Genomic DNA, 22,482 nt, shown 5'->3' on the forward strand with positions numbered 1-22,482 from the left:
CCCAAACTGCCAAGTTGGTTGAAACCAGATTGGTGCCTTCCCTTTGCTGAAAATCTCGTCTCCCAAAGGATACAGCTGGGTGCTGTAAAACTTATCTTCGCATTCAATGAGGCTTCGTTTTTCTTAACATAATACACAAAGCTCCAGGCCCTTGCTATGTGGTTAACCCTTTACTTGTTAGTTCCCTTGAACACCCGCACAGGACAGCCCCACAGTTCACACCGTGTGTCTGAGGCCGTTGTCCAGTCTCTTCCTGAACACCGTCAGGCTTGGGGCCGTGACACCTCCCTGGGGAGCCTGTTCCAGTGTCCACCACCCTCTGGGGGAAGAACCTTTTCCTCATGTCCAACCTAAACCTCCCCTGGCACATCTTCCTGCCATTCCCTCGGGTTCTGTCACTGGTCACTAAAGAGAAGAGCTCAGCGCCTGCCCCTCCTCCTCCCCTTGTGAGGCAGCTGCAGCCCCATGAGGTCTCCCCTCAGTCTCTTCTCCAGGCTGAACAAACCAAGTGACTTTACCCGCTCCCGAAGCTGCCTGACGAAACGCGGAGAGGAAGAAGGAGCGCCCGCCCGCACGGAGGGCCGAGGGGCCGCCCCCCGCAACACTCCGCCTCCACGGCCGCCGGGGCGGGACGCGGCCTGCGCATGCGCCCCCGCCGCGCTCCGCCCCCGTCCTCGCCATGGCCGGGGTCGGCCTGCTGTAGGTGCTGGGGGGCGGTGGTGGGGTGGTGTCTGTCACCGGCTCCGCTCGCATCCCCTTCCCCAGCCCCTGCCCATCCCCGGGGCCCCGCGGTCGCCTTCGCTCCCGGGGTGTGATTCCCTGCGGGGGAGCGATGCCGTGTTCGGGTGTATCCGGGTCTGGCCGCTGTACAGGCCGGGGCGGGGGCGGTTAGGCCAGGGCGGTGCTGCGCGGCCTGCGGAGGCCGGGCCCAGAGCTGAGCTTAGTTTGTGCGCGGGAGGGGTCTGCTGTACACGGGCAGAAGCGTGTTGTCATCGTGTCTGCCTTTCTACTAAGCATCGTACGTTTCATTGCTGGTATTAAAATCACCTGGCATGAGGTTTAATAATATGATGAAAAGTGCCGTTAAGACCAAAAATGCATTAATTTTTCAAGGCAAAATGAGTTAATCATACTTTTCCATACAGAACGCTTGAAGTGAGCTGGCTGGGGATTTATTTTTCCCCTTCCTTTTTCCAGTGTATTGACAATATGTGTGAATATTGGAGCATTGGTTGCCTAATGTGAAAATACATATCCTAAATATGGGGAGAGAGAGGAACCAGTGTTCCTTCTTTTTTCCACTGAGAAAATATACTGCTGGTATAGCAATAGTTTAAAATTATTAATATAGCATTCATTTCTTACAGATCATACTGTTGTTTTTCAAATGGTATTTATTGTTTCTGTTCTGTGACTCCAGTGTCAGTTTTCCATGAGTGGTATGGGCTAAATGTTTTCTATGCAGCATGTATTCAGATTTATAAAATTTCAAATATTTAAAATGTAGTTGAGTGTCTATAGCATCATAAATCTGCTTTTAGACATGGCTGCAACTTGAGTAGTAAACCCTAAAATGCACAATACGTGAACATCACAGTCATTTTCATAAGGATATTGCACACCTGAAATGTCTTGCAAGTAATACAAATATTTTTTCTGTGTTTTTGAGATAGTTTTTGACCTATCTCAGAAAGCATTAATTCAGTCCTTTGCTCGTTTATATTTTTCTGTCTGGTCTTGGCCCTGCTCCTACAAAGCACTATAAATTGACTTAATTTGAAAGACAAATAGGCCTAGTGGATATACAAATTTAAATATGTGCATTTTTTGCAAAATGGCCTTTGTTTATAGCTGCAAATGCTCTGCTCCTTTGGTTAAGCAAGGAAAAGAAGAATTTAACTAGAAAAGCTTTTCAATGCATCATTCACCTGTTGTTTCTCACTCAAATTATTTTTCTCCAAATTTTGCTGCTGTCACTGGGCATGAAAATTAAGATTATATTTAGTCTGTTGAGTTACAAACCAGAACTTTCTCATATTTGCAGACATGCAGAGTAGACAGAATTGATATTTAGAAGGCTGAACTGAATTGAAATGTCAGTTACATGTTACATTTGTTCTGAATAATAGAGTACTCACTGCAATTTACCATTGTTTCCAGTATAGGGATGAGGTATTTTATTTATTTTTTTTTAGTACTGGAATAACAAGCTAAAGACTGTGGCTGTTATAGCACCTGATAAAAATGTGAACTTTTAGTTCAAATCTACAACTTAAGAACAAGCCTACATACCTAGCCATATTCTTTCCTGTAACCCTTGTGCTACTGAGACCAACGTTGGCTTGTCCTTGCTTCTGGTTACCTTGACTGGTGAGTATGAAACCTAGTGATTTTACTTATCTGGGTAACAGTTGTACTTGATTAGGGTTTCTGTACCCAAAATTTTGTCAGACTCTTAACTGTATTTTTTGTATTGGTTTTGAAATACAGGATATCACATAAAAGACTAAGTGTGTCTCCAGCATTTTTGGGAAACTTTTTGAAAAGTAGTATAATTTACTTCAGGATTAACTTTTTTTTTTTTTTTTAATCCCTGTGTTTCATTTGGAAATTGGACAACTTTAGACCTTGTTTAGACTCAGTTATTTTATGATTGTCTGTGTTAGCATATGATAAAAAAATTGTAGAAGATTTTAATATTCTGTAGGGTTTATTAATACTATAGAGACATAGGCAATCAACTTTTATCGGTGTGCAAAAGTACTTGACCTTAACACAGTAGGAATGTATTCTTGTAAGACTTAAGGAGAATTACTGTTTCTCCAGAAGGAATCAATCATGGCTGACGACACTCAGAGAAATTTTCGCTCAGTGTATTATGAAAAAGTGGGTTTTCGTGGAGTTGAAGAAAAGAAGTCACTGGAAATTCTGTTAAAAGATGACCGATTGGGCAAGTTGATTTAACTGTTTCTTCTATTACTTTGGTCATTTGGGGCTGGAAAGGGAATAATAGAAAATGTTTAGCTGCTGTGCTTAGTATTCATTTAAGGTATGCATCTTTTACTACTGATATCTGAGTTATTACTAGCAGTCCCTTGAGTTTCAAAGATCTGAAAAACTGAAAACTATTAAAAGATTTGTCTGCTTGCTGCTTTTTTTTTTCTTCTATGATTCTTTGTGCCCAAGAAACTAAAAGTTTTTTAATGAAAGCAGTTTTAATCTGAAAATATATAATCTCATGCTGTTAATCCCATCTAACCTCAAAACAATGAAGATTTTGGTAATGCTCTTGGTCCCTGAGGAGTGCCACATGTCTAACAGAACAGAAAGAGGAATCTTGTCCCTTTAACAAAGCCTTTAATTGTTTTAACATAGCAGCACGATTTACAAATATGTATAGAAATGATACAGTTTCTTCCTGGTGAAACCTAATGTAGTTTTCTTTTAAATCAAGCCAATGTATATATTTTTCAAAGTTGTTGCTGTTTACAGGGCACATTCTATTCTCAGTTGAAGTATTGGAAGTGTTGGTTGATAATATGTGGTAAAAGTGGGGATTTTGATCTGTGGCTAAGGATTTGTCAGGTAGATCAGAGACTCAAACCTATTTATAATTATATTTAAATTTACCATAATTTTTTTTGTCTATTTCTCTACAGATATTGAGAAGCTTTGCACATTTAGTCAAAGGTTTCCTCTGCCATCCATGTATCGTATACTGGTGTGGAAAGTGCTTTTAGGTATGAAATATAACATCTATGATCCTCTATAGAAATTAGTATGTAGGAAGGTGTATATCTTCTGGTGTTTGTTGTGTGGGTGTGGTGGTGGTGTTGTTGTTTAGAGAGTTAATGACATGGATTATTCTGTACTACCTTGCCTACTGATACATATTTAGCCTATTTTTGTATCCACCTAGGATGCACAATGACAATTATAAAACAATATTCCATGCACAGTTTTTGAGAATTTTTGCCGAAGTGTACCTAGAAGAGTGTATTTCTGTATTTAACTTTGTAACGCTATGCAAGTAGATTTATAAAATGGATTTGAAAGGTGGATTCTAGTAAGTCACTGATACCCGAAAAGATACTTAGTTTTGTTCCTAAAATAACAGGCAATTAATTTGAAGTAAAGCTGTGCTTAAGCTCAAAAAGCTAGGCAAGGTGTGGAATGGCTGTCTATTCTAAAGAGAAGCTTTGTGTTCTATAAAATCTTGCTTTCTTCTGGTTTTGCTTCTGGCTTTACATTGTATTTGCCATTGAAGAAGCTGTGGGACCAGAGACAAGTTATGGTATTCCCAGAAACCATAAAAACCCCCTCATAAATAGATTCAATTTTCCTTGAAGTGCGTTAATCAGATGACTAATTCAAATGTCCTGCTGACTTTGCAGTAACTGGTCAAGTGTGTTGGGTGTACTGGATGTGAGGTCGTGTCAGTTAGAGACAGGAGGGGCTGCGGAAGGTCCAGGAGTTCTGACCCTTACAAGGTATCTGGAGCTGCCCTTAGAGTTGCAGCCTGTCAAGAAACGCTGCCAGATTGAGTGTCAGAATCTGTGATACAGATCCCATATATATCTCTTATATGCAGATTTTGGCATGTGATTCAGAGTCAGGAAGATTTATGACTCTGACCTCAGAATGAGTATTTTACGAAACAGTCTATCTGGTTTAAGATGTTTATTTATGCTAGGCTGTGCCATGATCTTGAACACTGTTCAAGTAGCTGTCTTCTGTTTCCCTTCTTGGTCTACACTGCAGTGTCCGGAGTTTGAAATAATGTATTGGAAAGTTTTCGCTGAGTTTTAAACAATCTGTGGGGGTTTTTTTCCTTCTTTTTTTTCCCCTCCAATTTTCTACAATTCAAAGATTGTGGCTTCATATTCCTGATTATTTGGATTTGTAAGCCTTTTTTTGGGAGAGGTAGTAAATGAACAGTGTGCAGAAGGTGCAAGATCTAGTTCTAAAACTTGAAGTTCTTGGCATTGATCATTGAACAAACAGAGTAATCCTACTTGATAAAAGCCTCTGCTGTTCGAGTACTAATTTTAGCATGAAAAAGATTCTTGTACCCTGGGCCCTAGTGAAGTAGTCAGCATCCTTTAAAATATTAGTAGTAGGAAATGTAGTGTAGGAGGTTTAGGCAAGTGACTCATTACAAGACCTTTCAGCTAAAATTACAATAGCAAAATACAGTCTCTTGGCAAACTTGTAGCTCACTGCAGAGCCAGTGGTCTGTCTTTGATTGTTTTAGATATGATGATTTGTGAATTGTATGATAACAGAAAACACCTTCTGAGGTGCATGGATGTTTTTAATGGATTTTGTGTTTTAAACCTAGAGTGATTTATTTCAAATATGCATACTGTCATTCTGTATACTCCTTGGGTAAACAGAGGTACAAGGAGTTTTCTTATGCTGCATCTCAGTGTTAGAAAAGCTGGTATTCAGAAGGGCAATGCAAAATATCTCTCCCTAAATGACTGGACCAACAGCCCAGTCCATTTCTGGTGAGAGGTGTTACATATTTTCTAAATAACGTTAATAGTTTAACAAAAGGGATTCCGTCCTGTCAGCAAAGTTGTCTCAGACACATACCAAAGGCTCGATGCTGTTCCAGGTTACACGGTATGTCAGTGATGTCTCTATTAACTTCCTATTCAAGTATGATGGTTTCTAGACATCTCTGTGTTGTTTAAGCTTCTTTTCTGTCTGCCTAAGGTAGTTTTCTGTATTTGAGGAAAGCAGTTGGCAGTATGTACATACAAAGACACGATGCTGACTCTGTTTTTGCATAACGTGAAAGATGTCACAGCTTTTGAAATGCAGACAGGTTTGCAGTTGGAAAATAAAAGATAATTTTCTGTCTGCGCTTGTTACTAAAACTGAGCCATTTCATGGTTTAACACTTGGCAGGAATATTTTTTCTTTAAATGAGAGAGAAAAGCAGCAGGTAGCCTGTTTCTGAACTGATTTTTGAAGAATACTTTCTTCTCATTGGTTTCTACAACAGGAAAAAATCTGTTCTGCTGGTGATATGGAAGTGGCTTTTTTTTGCTTTGGTATATATAAGATCTTATTTCTGTTGAATCCTGTGACAGTTTTGTTGTTAACATCAGTGCATGGCAAGATTGCGTCTAGAGTGAGGGGAAGGATCGAGTGAAATGTTGGGCATCTCTTCTGGCGATTGTAAACAGTTTAATTTTCTCTGCCTCTCTACTTAGGTACTTTTTTTTTCTTTTTAATTTTTTATCCTAGGAAACTAGAAAAAATACTTGTGCTGATAAAGTAAAAAACATTGCCTTGCAAAGTGTTTGGGTGGTATTCTTAGGTTTCAATCTGTAACTGATTCAGCCTGTGTGATTGATTTTGTTTCTGAATGTTGTTTTAGAGAGGATTAATCTATGATACAGTGAGCAAGAATTTTCCAGCAGGTATCTAAGAGTTCATTAAGTAATATTGGAATGTAGGGTATCTTTGCTTTAATTAATTGCATGTGTATACTCTCTGGTCATCTCAAAGTATAGAATTTCAGAACATGAACAGCTAACGTGTATAAAAATCATTCTGCATCCACTTTGTTTTCAAAATAAATGGAAGCTGGGCACAAATATGCAACTAGTACTGTTTTATAAACTATAGGTAGGTATAAAAAAGTAACAAGTAAGATTCACAATTTAAAAATAAGGAAGGTTTGTTGGAAAGGGAGGATAAACCAGTTAAATTATTCTTCATCTATCCCAACAATGACATTTCTTATTAGCACACTGATGTGGTATACAAAAGAGTAAGCTTTCATTTGCTGGAAATATTATAGAAGAGCTTGAGAAACAATAGGCTTAAGGGTAGATTTTGCCCATGCTCAGCTAACATATTACATTTGTTTTTACAAATATAATGCTAAAGTGCTTTGTTGGTCCTTTGACTTCCAATTTTGTAGAATTTTCTGTATTATTTGAGCATGTTTATAAACAAAATGGAGTGCCAGTTCCTACACTTCTGTAGACTGAAGTTGTAGAAATTGAATTTAGGCAGATCTGTTGGAAAGGGAATTTGAGTGCTTTGTTTTTTCTCTTTAAAGTTGCTTATTTTTTTCTTTATTTTTAGGAATTATTCCTCCTCACCATGAATCTCATGCTTTGGTGATGAAGTACCGGAAGGAGCAGTACTGGGATGTACATCATGCTCTTCGTGTAATTCGTTTTATTAATGATTCTACCCCACAGGTAGATGTTTTCCTCCGCATACATCAACTGGAATCAGGAAAATTGCCTCGAAACTTGGCTTTTCCATTGGTCAGTTGTCATTTTAAGTCTTTTAAATGCAATATTTTGTTTAACTTCAAACTATAAGCCTGTGAGGAACTGAACTGCAAGTAGCCCCACAAATGCATGTAGGTAGACAAAGTGAGATGAATGGAAAACAGGGAAGTACTAGTATAAAATAAGGTATTTTAGTCAAAGTGCTTTTCTCTTTCTCTTCCCCTAAGTACTTATGTAATATTTTATGCCACAAAATCTCTTTTGTGTATTTTGCCTGCTAGGCTTCAAACCTTTTGTACTCTAGTACGCTTCAGTTTTCTTTATAGCACTGAAATGAAAATGATGTAATCGGAGCTCGTAGATTCTTAAATGTCTTGGAACAGGGATAATTTAGAGCCAGTACAAGCAGCGATTTATTGCAAATTACGTCATTTATTTTCAGTATTTGCTTTTAAATCTAGACTTTAATGTACTGACCTCCTTTTTCTGTTAGTCTGAACTGATCCAGGCTTTTGTCAGGTAGTGCGTCCACTCTGTAGTTTACAGTGTGCTCATGTACGGGTAAACAAGTCTATGTTTTGATGATAAGTTTATAGTGTGATGATGAAAACAATGTGTGGATCTTACATATAAGCCTCTATGAAAGAGGAGGTGATGAAAGTAGCCATGGGACTTTCTGAAGTGGATTTTATCCTGTATTTAATGTTAATTTATCCTTGTTCACTCTAGCCCAACTTATTTTGTTATTTTTCATCTGTAATAACAAAATTTGACATTCGAACTTAAAGTTATAAATAAAGGTCAAACAAAGTCAATAAGGAAAATCCAGTACTACTTTGAACTGGATGATTACGTACAGCATTCTTTTGTCGGAGGTGGGGGGCAGTGTTTTTGTGCCCTTACCTTTGCCTAGGAATGTGACCATCCTACCCTGCACATTTCCTATAGAGAAATTTCCTTGATCTTGGCAGGTGATGCAGTGGGCTGAAAATTCATCCCTTTTAGAGCAGTATTGCTTTCTGAGCAAGTGTTTTGTCAGTGCATCCCAGAGCACTAGCTGCTCTCAGTACTGTGATGGGGTTTCGTAGAGATGATATTTAGCAGATGGACAGTATATTAATCCTGTAACTTACATTTGTTTTGCTGCAGAAAGCATTTGTTGTCTTTACACCAGCCTGTTTTCAGTGCAGTAACTGTCCCTTGAAACTTATAAGAGGTTACTGCTTGGTAGTAATGCAGATGTTTTATTGTGGAGGCAGAGGGAATGTAAAGTCGATGTTGGATTGGTCTAAACATTTTGAAATGTTTGAGTCACAAATGAGAGAAGTCTGCTAAGTATGTTTTATGCATCTGAAAGCAGAGTTTGAGCAGGGATCTGCGTGTATTGCTGCAGTCCACGTAGTAGAGGCATATGCCAGTAGTATTTAGACTGTCCACACATTTTGCATGAGTTGGAATCTGTGCAAAAGCCTGTGATACTGTAGTGTACTGCTGCTGATGGTTACAGTAGACCAGACTGTGGATACATACCTGGCTTGTTCCCCTGCCTCCTAATGTAGCCAGTACTGCCTGTGCAAGGAAGACTATAAGAAACAGGGCAAATGTAGAGGCTTTCCTTGTACATCCAGTTTAGATGCTTCCTGAGCTAGCTGTTGGCATGAGGTCAAGCTGGTTTAGAGTTTGCCTCCATCTACCCTATGTGCAGTCATACCTTTAACTGTGGTTCAGGCATGCTGATACTTCTGTTAGGAAAGTATATTCTCAGGAGAAAAGATGATGGCATGCCCATCACATGCTTCTGGTGGGGAATAAGATACTCACCACCTGGAAAAAATATTTATTTGTCTCTTGGAAGATGTTTATCTCAAACCAGATGATTTTCTGTATGTTGAAGGTAGGCATACAGCTCATGGCCGCGTTGTTTTTTTTCAGTAATTGTAACATCCTTGATGAAGGTGTGTGAGGGGCCTGTTTGGCCTTTATCAAGGAACAGGATGACAATTTCTGCTGCTATGCAGTATAAAAATGTGGGGCATAGAAGTAGGATTATCACTGCCTTATTAGGATGTAATATCTCATTTGAGAACATTTGACAACTTTGAATCATATATATGTTCTGGTTCTAAAAGCAAGACAAGTCTTATTTGTTCTACTTTAATAGGTATCTGTCACCATAATGCAGCTGGTGCCCAATGTTTTATTTCTGATGTCAGAACAGCTCTTTTTGTACACTGATTCCAGTTTGTTTTCCCACATAGCAGGGAAAAAGAATATAAGATTTAAGTTAAATCAGGTAGTCGAATACTTCTGTGTGCTTCCCTTTTTCTGGCTTTGTTTTCCAGGAACCTGAAGATGAAGTGTTTCTTGCTATTGCGAAAGCAATGGAAGAAATGGTGGAGGACCCTATAGAATGCTATTGGCTTGTCAGTTGCTTTGTGAATCAGCTGAACAGCAAGCACAAAGATTCATTACAACAACTGGTAAGGAAAAAACCCTTCTTCGTTGTTGTTCTGAGGAGAGCCAGTCATGGAAAGCACTTAATACATGGAGATATCTGGAGCATCGGAGGTGACACCCTTGGATTCTGTTCCACCAACTATTTTGAGAAAAAAGGGAGGACTGCTTTTTGTGTTGTGATTGTGCTGTCCTGTAGGACACTTTCTAACATAACTTTAGAAATGGTTTTTGTTTGCTACGTGGGAGTTTTAAATTACATCTTATTTTCTTTTTAGGTTAGCTAAAGCTTGCAATGTATCTATTTGAATTATATTTCTCACAAGTTGGTCACTTAAGTATTTTCTTTATTTTAAACAATTAGAAATGTCACAAAATTAAGAACATCTTGATGTATGTCTCCCACTTTTTAGGCTGCATCTCTGGCATCCATACACTGCTCATTGAATGACAGACAAAGCACAGTTGTTTTGCTTTATAAATGGAGCAGGGTACTACATCTTCAGAAAAACAGTATGTTGCAAATTAAGTTACAGAAAAAAGTGGAATAGAGTTCTTTTGGCACTGATAATTTAAATGGTCTCATAGAATATTAATTTTTAATTTCTGTCTTACTAGTTTATAAAATTAAAACTTGATAGTGAAGAAAATGCATACTTAAAAAAATTACAAAAGCTTTTGTAATTCTTCAGAGTCTTAACAGATAAGATACTTTTAGCTAAAAATAAAAGTATCAGAAGACCCATGTACTAGCAATCACTGAATGAAAATTTGTTGCAGAAAATTGTGCATGTCCTTTGTTTGTTATTCTTTTGGAACTAAGAAGTGCTTTTAAGCCCACCTGCTGTTGCTGGAGGTGATACATTCAACTATGCCGATTTATGTAATTCCTTTCAAAGGACAGAGGAGCATTTCTAAAGAAAGTATGTGCTCTCACTACACAGAGAGTGCCAAGTGTCTACCTCAGAAGTTTTTGTTTCAATATGAACATTGTACCAAGGCTCTGGATGTTAGAATATGGACAAAGGAAGTATTTTCTCTCTTTGACAGCTGGAGTCAATAGCTGTTTGCCTAATTATGACAAAAAGCATAAAGGTACTCCTGAATTTACGAAAATGTGTATGGTGTTACATTAGAATTCAAATAAAAGGAGAATTACCAACATTTTTATGTGGATAATTGTGCACACATTTATGCTTCTAAATATTTTTGATTTTTAAACAAGAAATCAATGTCCAGCTTTTAATATGTTGAACAAAGATTTGCTCTCAGAATTGATTTTCTGGGTTTTGTTGCATTGTGTGTAGATTTGATTTTTTTTTTTTTTTCTTTGACGTATGGTAAGGCCGATTAGGTTTGAGGTGAATGAAACTCAATTTTACTCCTGGAGGTAACAGTAATTAGTGCACATTTAATCTCGGCATTGCCTTAAGCTCTTAAACACCTCCTTGCATTAGGGAATACTGCGTATTTCAGAAGTTCTGCTGGTGGTCAGCAGTTTAAGGAACCTGAGATTGTTTGTTTAGTTAAGTACTTAAGTAGGTAATTGCAAAAATCAGCAACACTTGTATTTTGGAACATGATGTTTTTAGTTAAACCAATGCCACTTCATTATTTTAACATTTTATGCCGATCAAATTTTTGAGACATTTCTTGTCTTCCAGTGTGCATTAACTATGGAGGGTACTATGATGTGAGTGATCTAAAATTTTCCAATTCCTTTCTCAGCCAAAAATGCTGGAGCAGTATTTGAACATTGAAGATAACAGACTCCTGATGCATCTGAAAGCATGCGCTGCAATGAGCAAACTCCCTTATGATCTTTGGTTTAAAAAGTGCTTTGCAGGCTGTTTACCCGAGTCCAGTTTACAGAGGTAAGTTCTCTTATTTAATTTTAGCCTTATGTCATCACTAGCAGGCAAAGAACTTTCCTTTATCTGTAAGATGCTGGAGTTAACTTCGTTGTTGACTTGGAAACGATAAGATTGGATTCGATTCTACTTGTTACTGACGTAAGGTAATCTCTGTGTGATCATTTCTCACATTGCAATTAAAAAAGAATGGAGTTAAATATAGCATCTGATTCTGTTAGACGCTTAATGCCTCTTAGGATTTAAAACTCTAAGTCCTGGCTTAGTGATAGGTGCATGTTAGTCAGTTTTCAGGCTTTTTAACCAAAATCCTTGCTTAGGGAGTGTATTGTCATTAGATGAAAAACATTCTGGGAATGTGTCCTGGTTTTGGCTGGGATAGAGTTCATTTTCTTCATAGTAGCAAGTATAGGGCTGTGGCTTGGATTTGTGCTGGAAACAGTGTTGATAACACAGGGATGTTTTATTTACCACTGAGCAGGGCTTACACAGAGCCAAGGCCTTTTCTGCTCCTCACACCACCTCACCAGTGAGGAGGCTGGGGGTGCACAAGAGGTTGGGAGGGGACACAGCTGGGACAGCCGACCCCAACTGACCAAAGGGAAATTCCAGACCATATGATGTCATGCTCAGCAATTAAACAGAGGTGGAGGTTGGCAGGGGGGCCCTGCTCAGGGACTCACTTGGCAACAATTGGTTGGTGGTGAGCAATTGTTTTTATTTGCATCACTTTCCTTTCTTGGATTTTCCTCGTTCTTTGTTATTTCTTTCGTCTTCTCCTTATTTCTTTTAATTATTAAACTGTTTTTATCTCAACCCATGAGTTTCTTTCTCAGTTTTACCCTTCCAATTATTTCCCTATCCCACGAGGTGTGGGGATTGAGTGAGTGGCTGTGTGGTGCTTAGTTTTTGGCTGGGGTTAAACCATGACAGAATGTTTATTTTTAAAAGTAGTAGGGCAGTTTGAGTGTTACGAAGTTAATGAAATAGTGCATTATATCAGAATTCTACAGCTAGAAATAGCTTGTCCAGCTTTTAAAAGGGGAAAATTCTTGTATATGGTGCTTCACTGAAGGGTTTTTGAAATGAAGCTTGTGTGATTTCTCTAGTTTTGCTGCCTGAGAACTCTTGGAAAGCGGAAAGTTCAAACTAGATGTAGAGAAGTATATCCTTTTTGCTTTAATGAGTTGCTCATAGCTGAGCAGGACATGGCACAAAGAAAACAATGTTTTTGTTTTCAGCTGTCTGATAACTTTGAGAACAAGTTTCAAGGAAAGTTTTACTCTACCATCTCCAGGACTTCAGTGGCTAGTATAACAACCTAGTGTGGAAACAGAGAGCTTCGTAAAATGCTCTTTAGAAAATGCTTTATGATGATAAGGTTGGTCATAGTCTGAATAATGATGCAGCCTTGCATGTTTATCTGGGACTTCATATTTCATGAAGGAAAGTGGGAAATGGCCGCTTTCAAAAATGTTCTATTTGCCCTTAAGAAAACAAGAGGGTTTTGGGGAACAAGCTATAAGATTAGAAACCATGCTCTCTAGTCTTGTTTTTCCATGGTGTCTGAGGTTCTGTATATTTTACTGTTGACAGGGAATATGCCTGAGAGAAGAAAAAATTTCAACCAAAACCAAAGGATTTGGTAGTAGACCTTTAGGTGTTACGCTTCATGCAGCTTGGTAGTTGTTACATCGCAAGTTCTTCTCATCAAGAGCTTATAAAGCTCCAAAGTAGCAATTTCTGGGTAGTGGTTGTGCATGATGTGGTGGTTAAAAGCTTTTAATAATTTTATAGCTACAGAAATTATGTAGGCATGTATAAAATGTTTGTTACGTCCTTAATAGCAATTGAACACGTATGGTCTGCCTGCATCTCTGTGTCACATTTGCATTTTTAAGTTACTTTCAGCAGATAATGATTGACCTTCTTTCATTGTGCTTTTTTTCCATAAATCTTGATGTCTTAAAACTGGTGTCAGTAGAAGTGACTGCTCTACCTGGGACTTGCCAGTCACTTCTGGCCTTTTTTTTTCCTGTAGGCTTCTGTGGTCTGAAATAGCCTTGGCAAACTACTCATTAGGAACCTCTTTGCCTGTCTTCTAGGAGGTATTTTTATTTAGAGGTTACGTGACTTATTTTTGCTACGAGGTCTTAGAGCTGAGAACTAGAGCTGAAAGAGGAATTTGTGTCAGACCAGTTTTACTCTTGGAAGATTCAGGCAGGGTTTTTAAAATTTCTGTTGAAAAATTGAACATTTATGGAACTGTGTCATCTTGATAGAGTAAAAGAAAAAATCTAGGTGAAGAGTTTTGATTTAATATTTAAGCTTGTCAGAATTTTAGTTTAAAACTTTTACTGTTTTGGATCAGTTCATTTTTATAAAATATTTTGTCTAGTTACTATACTGTTTAGCATTATCATATACTGTTTTACCTTACTGAAATACAATATTTTGATGGCCTGAATTTTTTTATTTATTTTTTTTCTCCATGGAGAAGGTAAAAATACTGGCTTTTTGTATAACTCTGGAGTAAAAAAAAAATTTCACTTGTTTGTACCTCTGATGGCACAGCAATCACTTTTCCCAACAGTTCTTGTGGGAACATGATAAAAGTGCACTTTTTCTTGCCAGTTTAGGTTTCTGAATTATTCAGTTGTAATCATAATGGCCTCATTTGCTAAGGAAATAGCATACTTCATGGGTAGCATGTGACAGATGAACTTAATTAATGCTTGGAGATTCAGTTTGGATTAGAATCTAGAAGCCTGAATGCTTATCTGAAATGTATCCAGATGGCAGTGTTGGAACTCGTGAGAATTGAAAACAGGTCTTCTCCAATTCTCCTGTGAGTTTTACTTACTTTTTTTTGGCAAGTGAGAGATGATCTGAGCTCAGTCTTTTATGATTTAATTTAACTTATGATTTAGCACGGTATTTCTTAGAGAAGTTACTTGCTTTCTATAAATTGTAGTCTTCTCTGCCAGGCAACTTAATCTAAATTTTGTGGTTTTCTTTTTTTCTCTATGGTGTACAAGATTTGTATATGCTCTGCAGAAATTTTATTCAATAATGGTGACACGAGGTTACATACCAGCTTTAGTCCTGACATGCATTGTCATTCAGTATAAATACTGTTTTATAGCACACTTCTCCTAGTTATACCATAGGTAAGATATATGCATCAGTTTATACATTTTCCAAGCCCATTTGAATTGTAGGCAGGTTTCATGTAGAAGCTTTTCCTTTGAGCTTATGCAGTGTCTTTGCTTGCCCTAATGCACTTGACGTGCTATGTGACAAACTTCTTAACAAACTTTTTAAGGTGCCACATTGGTAAAGGAGAGGAGCAGACTGGCCATTTCGAAGGTGCTGTGTCCTCAGGACTCTGTATCCCACCTGGATAGGATGAGAGGAAATGGCCTCAAGTTGCACCAGGGAAGGTTCAGATTGGATATTAGGAAAAATTTCTTCATAGAAAGGGCTGTCAGGCATTGGAACAGGCTGCCCAGGGAAGTGGTGGAGTCACCATCCCTGGAGGTGTTTAAAAGACGTATAGATGAGGCTTTTAGGGACGTGGTTTAGTGCTAGAGTTAGGTTATGGTTGGACTCGATGATCTTGAGGGTCTCTCCCAACCAAAATAGTTCTCTGATTCTATGAATATACACAGAGTACTTCCTGGAACACAAACCAGCCTGTAGCATAGGCTTGAGGGAGGCAGAAAGGCTTACTTTTCTCCAAAACAGGGGAAGAACTGGATCACACCTTTGTTTTTATACTCACCATTGCCCTATTTGCTCAAATTCTCCAACAGCATATCTGGTTATCTGTTCAGTAAGCCCCATGCATGGGGAGCTTTCAAATGGTGCTGCGTGGGCCTGCAGCCAGACAGCCCTGCTGCTAAAGCTCTGTGTCCCTTTTGTGGCTTCAGCTCTACAGGCCAAATGGCTCTTTGGCTGCCAGTTTATTCCAGCTCTGTCACCCGAGATGATCCAGCTACAAGAGAAGTAGTGCAGCTTTGCAGATATGATTGTGAATAAGCCAGGCATTTTTTATGGCCTGATGCTGCCAATCACATATCATGCCCCTGGCTAACATTGTTTGCATTCTGCACTGAAGAACTGGGATTAGCAGGGCTGTAATAGCTGATGGGGTGGTGTTAGGTTATTAGCCCCTGATAGCTTGTTTGTGGCGAAGTAGTTGGTAGTTCTGAAATCTTATGGTTGCCTTTCACAGTGACACTACCTCATGTATTAATATATGGCTTCTGTAGTTTTACATCTGTCGTCTCTGTCCTACATAAATTACATCTAGTGATAATAAGTCATTTGTTAGTAGACACAACAGGAAGATGAAAAAGACCTTAAATTTACTGTGGAGTGGGAAAGCATAAGAATGTGCATGTGGGCTACTATTATACTGCAGAGAAACTTAAAGTCTGTTTGCCTTTGTCTAAATAATTGAGCTGCTTCCCAGCTCTGGAGACAGACAGGCACAAGATCATGACATAACATCAGGATAAGAGAGTTGTGCAAGCCTCATTGTGTCCCTCTGTGCGCAGTTACCATTGGAAGGACACCCAGAAGCACATCAGGCAGAGGAGCCAGCATTGGTTCTCTTTAAACATCTCTGGCCTGGATGAGTGGAGAACCACACCCAGGGAATAAGGTTGGGTGTGCTTACCCTGCAGCCTAGGGGGAAAAACCGTGAGATTAATGACAGTATTTCAGAGGAAGAGGGAGCAGCAGTGCTGTGATGCTTTTTGTATGCTACTGCACTGTGGTGGTAGAGGAACCTCAGGAACTGCCTTGAGAATGCCATGCCTGCACACATGCACACACAGAGTAAGTTGTATCATGTCTACAGGAAAAGCTCAGTGAAAAGTGAATGGCTTCATTTGCAGAGTCCTCCTCACGCTCTCTACCTGCCCAGCTTCCTGTTTCTTTTTATTTTTCCTTGTGGTTGTTGCTACTGTTTCGCTGTTCAAGAAACACCTACAGGAGTGCTCCTGTGGTTAACTGTTATATTTCACAGAGGATGATAGTCACAAAAACTATAATGAATTTAGTGTGTACTTTCAGCATTCCTGAGTAGGGCTGTAGGGCACAGTTGCCTGACATTTGTTATTTTCCCATCTCTAGGAGTATCAAAAAACGGGTAAAAAAAGTTGCAGTCTTGGACAGTATACTCTTAAATGTTTGCTGTTATTTAAAAAGTCAAAGTAGAACACCGTCTTATCAATAGAGATACAATGTACAAAGATGTCTATATTAAAATAGAATCATCAAAGGAAGTGTTTCCTTGAAACTGCTGTGGGTTTTTGCCATTCTAAGTAGACACTTTTCTGACACAGTTTGTGTTGCTCTTCCTCGCTCTCCTGGCATAGACAAGGTGCTGACCAGGGGTCAGTTTATCACAGTGTCACACAGTCATTCCCCTGTTGCTGTGTGTAACAAGGTGGATTGACGATGGCAGAGCAGTGGATGTGGTCTACCTTGACTTCAGCAAAGCATTTGACACCGTCTCCCACAGCATCCTCACGGCAAAACTGAGGAAGTGTGGACTGGATGATCGGGTAGTGAGGTGGACTGCAAACTGGCTGAAGGAGAGAAGCCACAGAGTTGTGATCAATGGGCAGAGTCTGGTTGGAGGCCTGTATCTAGTGGAGTGCCTCAAGGGTCAGTTCTGGGACCAATACTGTTCAATATATTCATCAATGACTTGGATGAGGGAATTGAGTGTACTATCAGCAAGTTTGCTGATGACACCAAGCTGGGAGGAGTGGCTGACACGGCAGAGGGCTGTGCTGCCATCCAGCGAGATCTGGACAGGCTAGAGAGTTGGGCGAGGAAAAATTTAATGAAATATAACAAGGGGAAATGTAGAGTCTTGCATCTGGGCAGGAACAACCCCAGGTTCCAGTACAGGTTGGGGAATGACCTATTAGAGAGCAGTGTAGGGGAAAGGGACCTGGGGTTCCTGGTGGACAGCAGGATGACCATGAGCCAGCACTGTGCCCTTGTGGCCAAGAAGGCCAATGGCATCCTGGGGTGTATTAGAAGGGGGGTGGTTAGTAGGTCCAGAGAGGTTCTCCTTCCCCTCTACTCTGCCCTGGTGAGACCTCATCTGGAATATTGTGTCCAGTTCTGGGCCCCTCAGTTCAAGAAGGACAGGGAACTGCTGGAGAGAGTCCAGCGTAGGGCAACAAAGATGATGAAGGGAGTGGAGCATCTCCCTTATGAGGAAAGGCTGAGGGAGCTGGGTCTCTTTAGCTTGGAGAAGAGGAGACTGAGGGGTGACCTCATCAATGTTTATAAATATATAAAGGGTGGGTGTCACGAGGATGGAGCCAGGCTCTTCTCGGTGACAACCAACAGTAAGACAAGGGGTAATGGCTTCAAGCTGGAACACAAGAGGTTCCACTTAAATTTGAGAAGAAACTTCTTCTCAGTGAGGGTGACGGAACACTGGAACAGGCTGCCCAGGGGGGTTGTGGATTCTCCTTCTCTGGAGACATTCAAAACCCGCCTGGACGCCTTCCTGTGTAACCTCACCTAGGTGTTCCTGCTCTGGCAGGGGGATTGGACTAGGTGATCTTTCGAGGTCCCTTCCAATCCCTGACATTCTGTGATTCTGTGTGATTCTGTGTGATTCTGTGCCTGGTGGAGTTGCATTGAGAGTAACAATAGCTGGAAGTGATAAGGGGGATAATACTGCAGCAGACACAGCTGGTTAGTGCTGACATCTCATCCACTTTGCTATGCACCCTCTTCCAAAATTTGTTAGACACTGCTGATTTAGATACTGCATCTGTTTTGCTATTGTTAAAAAAACATTTGTTCTGGAATCAGACTAAATAATGCAGGAAAACATTGGAGTGTTTTCTGAGCATGAAATGTAACCCAGTGTAATGTAATTATGGAGACAGAAGTCGGGAGACTTGGAGGCAAACCGATGAAAGATGGCTGGGTGTTTTATGTTTGATTAGTAAGTTTGTATTCGAATTAACATGAGCGTTAATATGAACTTTAAAAGTCTTCCTGTTTCTGAGGTGGGCTACTCTCTGTTATTCATAATTACAGTTCTGCCCATGGAACACATTGGGAGCAGTTCTTGTTTCTAAACAGATGAGTTTGTGAAGGAGAATGTATTAGAAGTAAACAGGCATGACCTGGACAGTGTGGAACAGGAATATAGTCTCAGTTTTCTCATAGCCTTGTTTAAATCTTCTAGTCCTGACTTCAACATCAATGTGATATTTACCGTGATCACTTGTCCAGGGATGCTTGTGCCACAAAAGCAGCATGAAAATTTTCATCTTGGATTGTTTATTGTTCCTGTCCGTATGGGAATTATATTCATTTTTAATCATAGCAAGACAAGGAATTAAAATGAAATTGCAAAGGGCAAAGAAATTGGCAGTGCCTTTTTTCCAGTCTGTCCATGTGGGTTTTTTGTTGGATTCCATCTATTTAAGAGTAGTCCTGAGGATATCACATATTCCACATATTCTTTTCCTCATTTCTCCATTATAAGTTAAATTCTAGTCTGATTTTTTTGATGAATGGAGAGGCTCTGAAAATAGTGTCAAAAGAGTTATGTGAATAGGTGGGTAAGAAACTGACGAAGAATTTATTTGAGACACAGTGTGAAAAATAAGCACTGTGTAAGGGCATGTTGGAAGTTACAGAAGTTTTTCACAAAGAATCACAGAAAGGTTAAGGTTAGCAGGGACCTCTAGAGAACACCTGGTCCCACCAACCTCCCCGCTTGAGCAGGACCACTTAGAGCTGGTCGCCCAGGACCATGTCCAGGTAGCTTTTGCATTTCTCCAAGGATGGAGACTCCACCACCTCTCTGGGCAACCTGTGCCAGTGCTAGGTCACCCTCACTGTGAAAATGTGTTTCCTGATGTTCAGAGGGAACCTCCTGTGTTCCAGTTTGTGCCCATTTCTTCTGGTCCTGCCTCTGGGCACCACTGTAAACAGCCAGGCTCTGTCTCCTTTGCACCCTCCCTTCAGGTATTTATAAGCATTGCCAGATCACCCCTGAACCTTCTCTTCTCCAGGCTGAACAGTCCCAGCTCACTCAGCTATTCCTTGTAGGAGAGATGCTCCAGTCCCTTAGTCATCTTCATGGCTCTTTGTTAGACTACCACTTCTTAGCTCCTTCTTGTTGAAAGGCATGAAACCCACTCTTCAGTTCAGCTGTCAGAGTTCGTGTTATGTCTGTATTGTGTTCTCCTGGCACTCCAGGCTGAAGGACAAGTCCTTCTGAGAAGGTCATATATAGATTGAATTGTCTTTGGAAGAAGCGCACCCATAGACCCAAGTTTGTAGATGGGCTGCGGAAGATGTTTTCCAGTTGGTGTTATTGTATTCAGAGATGATGGAGGATAGTAGGTGATCTTTGTCCCCCATGTTTTTGTTTGGAGGAGAAACACTTTTAATAAGTGCCCAGAAGGAACAAGAGCAGCAATCCTCAGAAAGTCTTTCTAACAGATCTTAAAGTTCAAGAGCTAAAAATAATGCAAACCCATAAAAGCTGCCATCTGACAGATGGTTTCACACTGGTTTTGGATAATCTTTCATCCCGAGTCTGTTGAGTTGGGCCTGAGATAGAGCTGCTGGCTGAAGGATGATTTCCCATTGTTGCAGGCTGTTTTAGTAGGTGTGGATCTCTTCTAATATTCATTGAAGTTCTGTTGCTGAAGTACTTGCTGCTTGTGGAGAACTGTCCTTCAGGTTTTATTAAAACTGCAAGGTCCAGATACACTTTCATACAAGTGGTAGGGGTGCTTAGGTAATTCTGAGAGTGGGATGGATTGAAAGGCTTAATAGTTGTTCCTTGCATCTCATTTAAACATCATGGATTGTATCCTGTGCATAAATTGTATTCATATCTCATACAACAATGATCTGGACTATTTAGCTTCTTGAGAGGTAGTAGTTCAGTATTACATCCTTTGGAATTTTCATCTACTTAATTGTTTGAAGAGTGTCTCTGTTAAGCGTGCTAATAAAGTTTGGTTCCTTTTTTGCACTAGCAAAAATTCTTACCTTTACCATATACTGTAGAATAGTTGTCACAGTTCAGGCTATTGAAACAAGATTTGATTTCTGTCTTTGAGCTTGTAAACAGTTCCATTTCTAAGCCAGAGCACACCATATTGATATGTTATTGCTTGCCATCACTCTGCTCTATATATATTTAGGAGTAGATAAAATGTCTTATTTACCCTGACCTGAATAATTCAATACGTTGCTGTTATTCATATATGTAATCGGGAAAAGGGGGATTGTACAAAGGCCATTCTAGCAGATAAATAAGCAGATAAGCACTACAATAATACTTAGTTAGTCGTGGTTTGTTTGGTTTTTTTAGAGTTTGGGACAAAGTTATTAGTGGGTCCTGCAAGATTCTTGTTTTTGTTGCTGTGGAGATATTATTAACCTTTAAAATGAAGATAATAGCACTGAATACTGCAGAAAAGATCACACAGTTTTTGGAAAATGTAAGTACTCTATTGTGCTTTGCATTACTTTTTGTGGTGTATAAACATGTGTTACAGCCTATAAAGTCATTTGCCTGTTGCAAACATACCATAAGATACTATTACATTACTTACTGAGAATAGTCTAGTAGTACTAAGGTGAAGAGAGAATGCACAGGGATGAGAATAATAATTCTTTTTCTATCAGGAGGTAAGGCTTTTGTAGAAGGAGATTATTTTTGGCTTTGGGGGAATGTGTTAGCTATGTTTGTACAGATTTGACAGTATTCCTTGTGATACTAAAGTGTTTTTGTGTGAAAGTGCAGATGAGGTTAGGTTAGTTTTTCTGGAAGCTCCGTACAGGGTTGGTTTCTGGTACCTTTTTTGCTCCTTGCCTGAGTGTGAATCTATAAACTCAAGGTATGATTTTGTTGATGTAAGGATGGGATCATGAACCTGACCCTGAACTTTCCTTCTGTGAATAGTAATGAGCATCACATCAGGGTTGTAGGATGCCAACGTAACGTAGGTTAGTTAGATTACATACTTTTGTCATTGTGGATGGCCAGTGTAAGTTCTGCCTGATGTCAGGTTAAGGATCTGTGAAGTGTGAGATGCCTGTGTGGGCCTCTTACCATTTTGTAAATAAAAGCTTTTTGTCTAAAAACTGGAGGTAATATGGCACGTGTAGGATGGAGGCATGGTGGGATGGTAGGGCAGGGAGATGCGATTCTAGATCAGTTGTCTTTTATGTAAAGAGATAAAATCTGAACTGGAAATGTAAAATCTTTATTTTAAACAAAACAGTCCAAATAAAGTACTCTGACAAGGCATCTTGACCTGATCTTTTGTAGATTCCTCAAGATAACACTGACGCTATTGTCAGCAAAGCCGTTGATCTGTGGCGCACACACTGTGGGACTCCAGCACACTCAGTCTGAGAACATTCTTCGCTTATGATGGCTTGGGAAAAACCAGACACTTGAAAAGACATTTTACCAATCTTCCCCATCCTAGTGTGATGGCCTTCATTTCCTTTTCTATGTAAAGATACTATTAAAGCAGCTAATAGCATAGTGATCAATATGTAAATATTTTTCAATAAATACAGATGGAATGAAGATACCTTGTGGTGATGTGATCATGTCCAGAGTGTTTGTTGGCCAGCCAGCCAGTATTCTGATTGCTCAGTGTGCTCTCTGGTTTTGGGTATGTGAAACTAACTCTTGAAGGAAGGTAAATAGGTTTTCTTGTAATTTAAAAATGGTTTTGTATGCCAGCCTGTACTAACTAGTTACTACTCAGAAGTGTTTTTAAGATGAGCTTACTAAATGTTAGTCTGCTGGAACTCTTCGGTGAACAAGCACGCCTTTGCTAGGAATTTAAATGTACTCTATTAAT

General features: G+C 39.6%; 1 protein-coding gene across 5 annotated transcripts; it reads left to right on the forward strand.

Moving 5' to 3' along the window:
• The first annotated feature begins 653 nt into the window (after positions 1-653).
• TBC1D7 (TBC1 domain family member 7) lies at positions 654-22,202 on the forward strand. Of its 5 annotated transcripts, none has more exons than XM_065629057.1 (9): positions 654-699; positions 2,196-2,370; positions 2,827-2,950; positions 3,660-3,740; positions 7,108-7,295; positions 9,605-9,742; positions 11,445-11,590; positions 20,973-21,102; positions 21,936-22,202. In XM_065629057.1, the coding sequence occupies exons 3-9, from the start codon at positions 2,839-2,841 to the stop codon at positions 22,020-22,022; spliced, it is 882 nt and encodes a 293-aa protein (XP_065485129.1). In that variant the 5' UTR covers positions 654-699; positions 2,196-2,370; positions 2,827-2,838; the 3' UTR covers positions 22,023-22,202. The 5 variants fall into 5 exon arrangements, with proteins under 5 accessions (XP_065485129.1, XP_065485132.1, XP_065485133.1 ...); XM_065629060.1 differs by having other exon boundaries at positions 2,830-2,950; XM_065629059.1 differs by having other exon boundaries at positions 685-703.
• Positions 22,203-22,482: the final 280 nt, after the last annotated feature.

Source organism: Caloenas nicobarica, chromosome 2, assembly GCF_036013445.1.
Source record: "Caloenas nicobarica isolate bCalNic1 chromosome 2, bCalNic1.hap1, whole genome shotgun sequence".
NCBI lineage: Eukaryota > Metazoa > Chordata > Aves > Columbiformes > Columbidae > Caloenas > Caloenas nicobarica.

Bases quoted from the DNA above. Each gene is read 5' to 3' on its own strand.
- TBC1D7 (XM_065629057.1), top strand. From the start codon at position 2,839: ATGGCTGACGACACTCAGAGAAATTTTCGCTCAGTGTATTATGAAAAA. The intron at 9,743-11,444 runs GTAAGGAAAAAA...TTCCTTTCTCAG, and splicing joins AAGATTCATTACAACAACTG to CCAAAAATGCTGGAGCAGTA. The intron at 21,103-21,935 runs GTAAGTACTCTA...GATCTTTTGTAG, and splicing joins TCACACAGTTTTTGGAAAAT to ATTCCTCAAGATAACACTGA.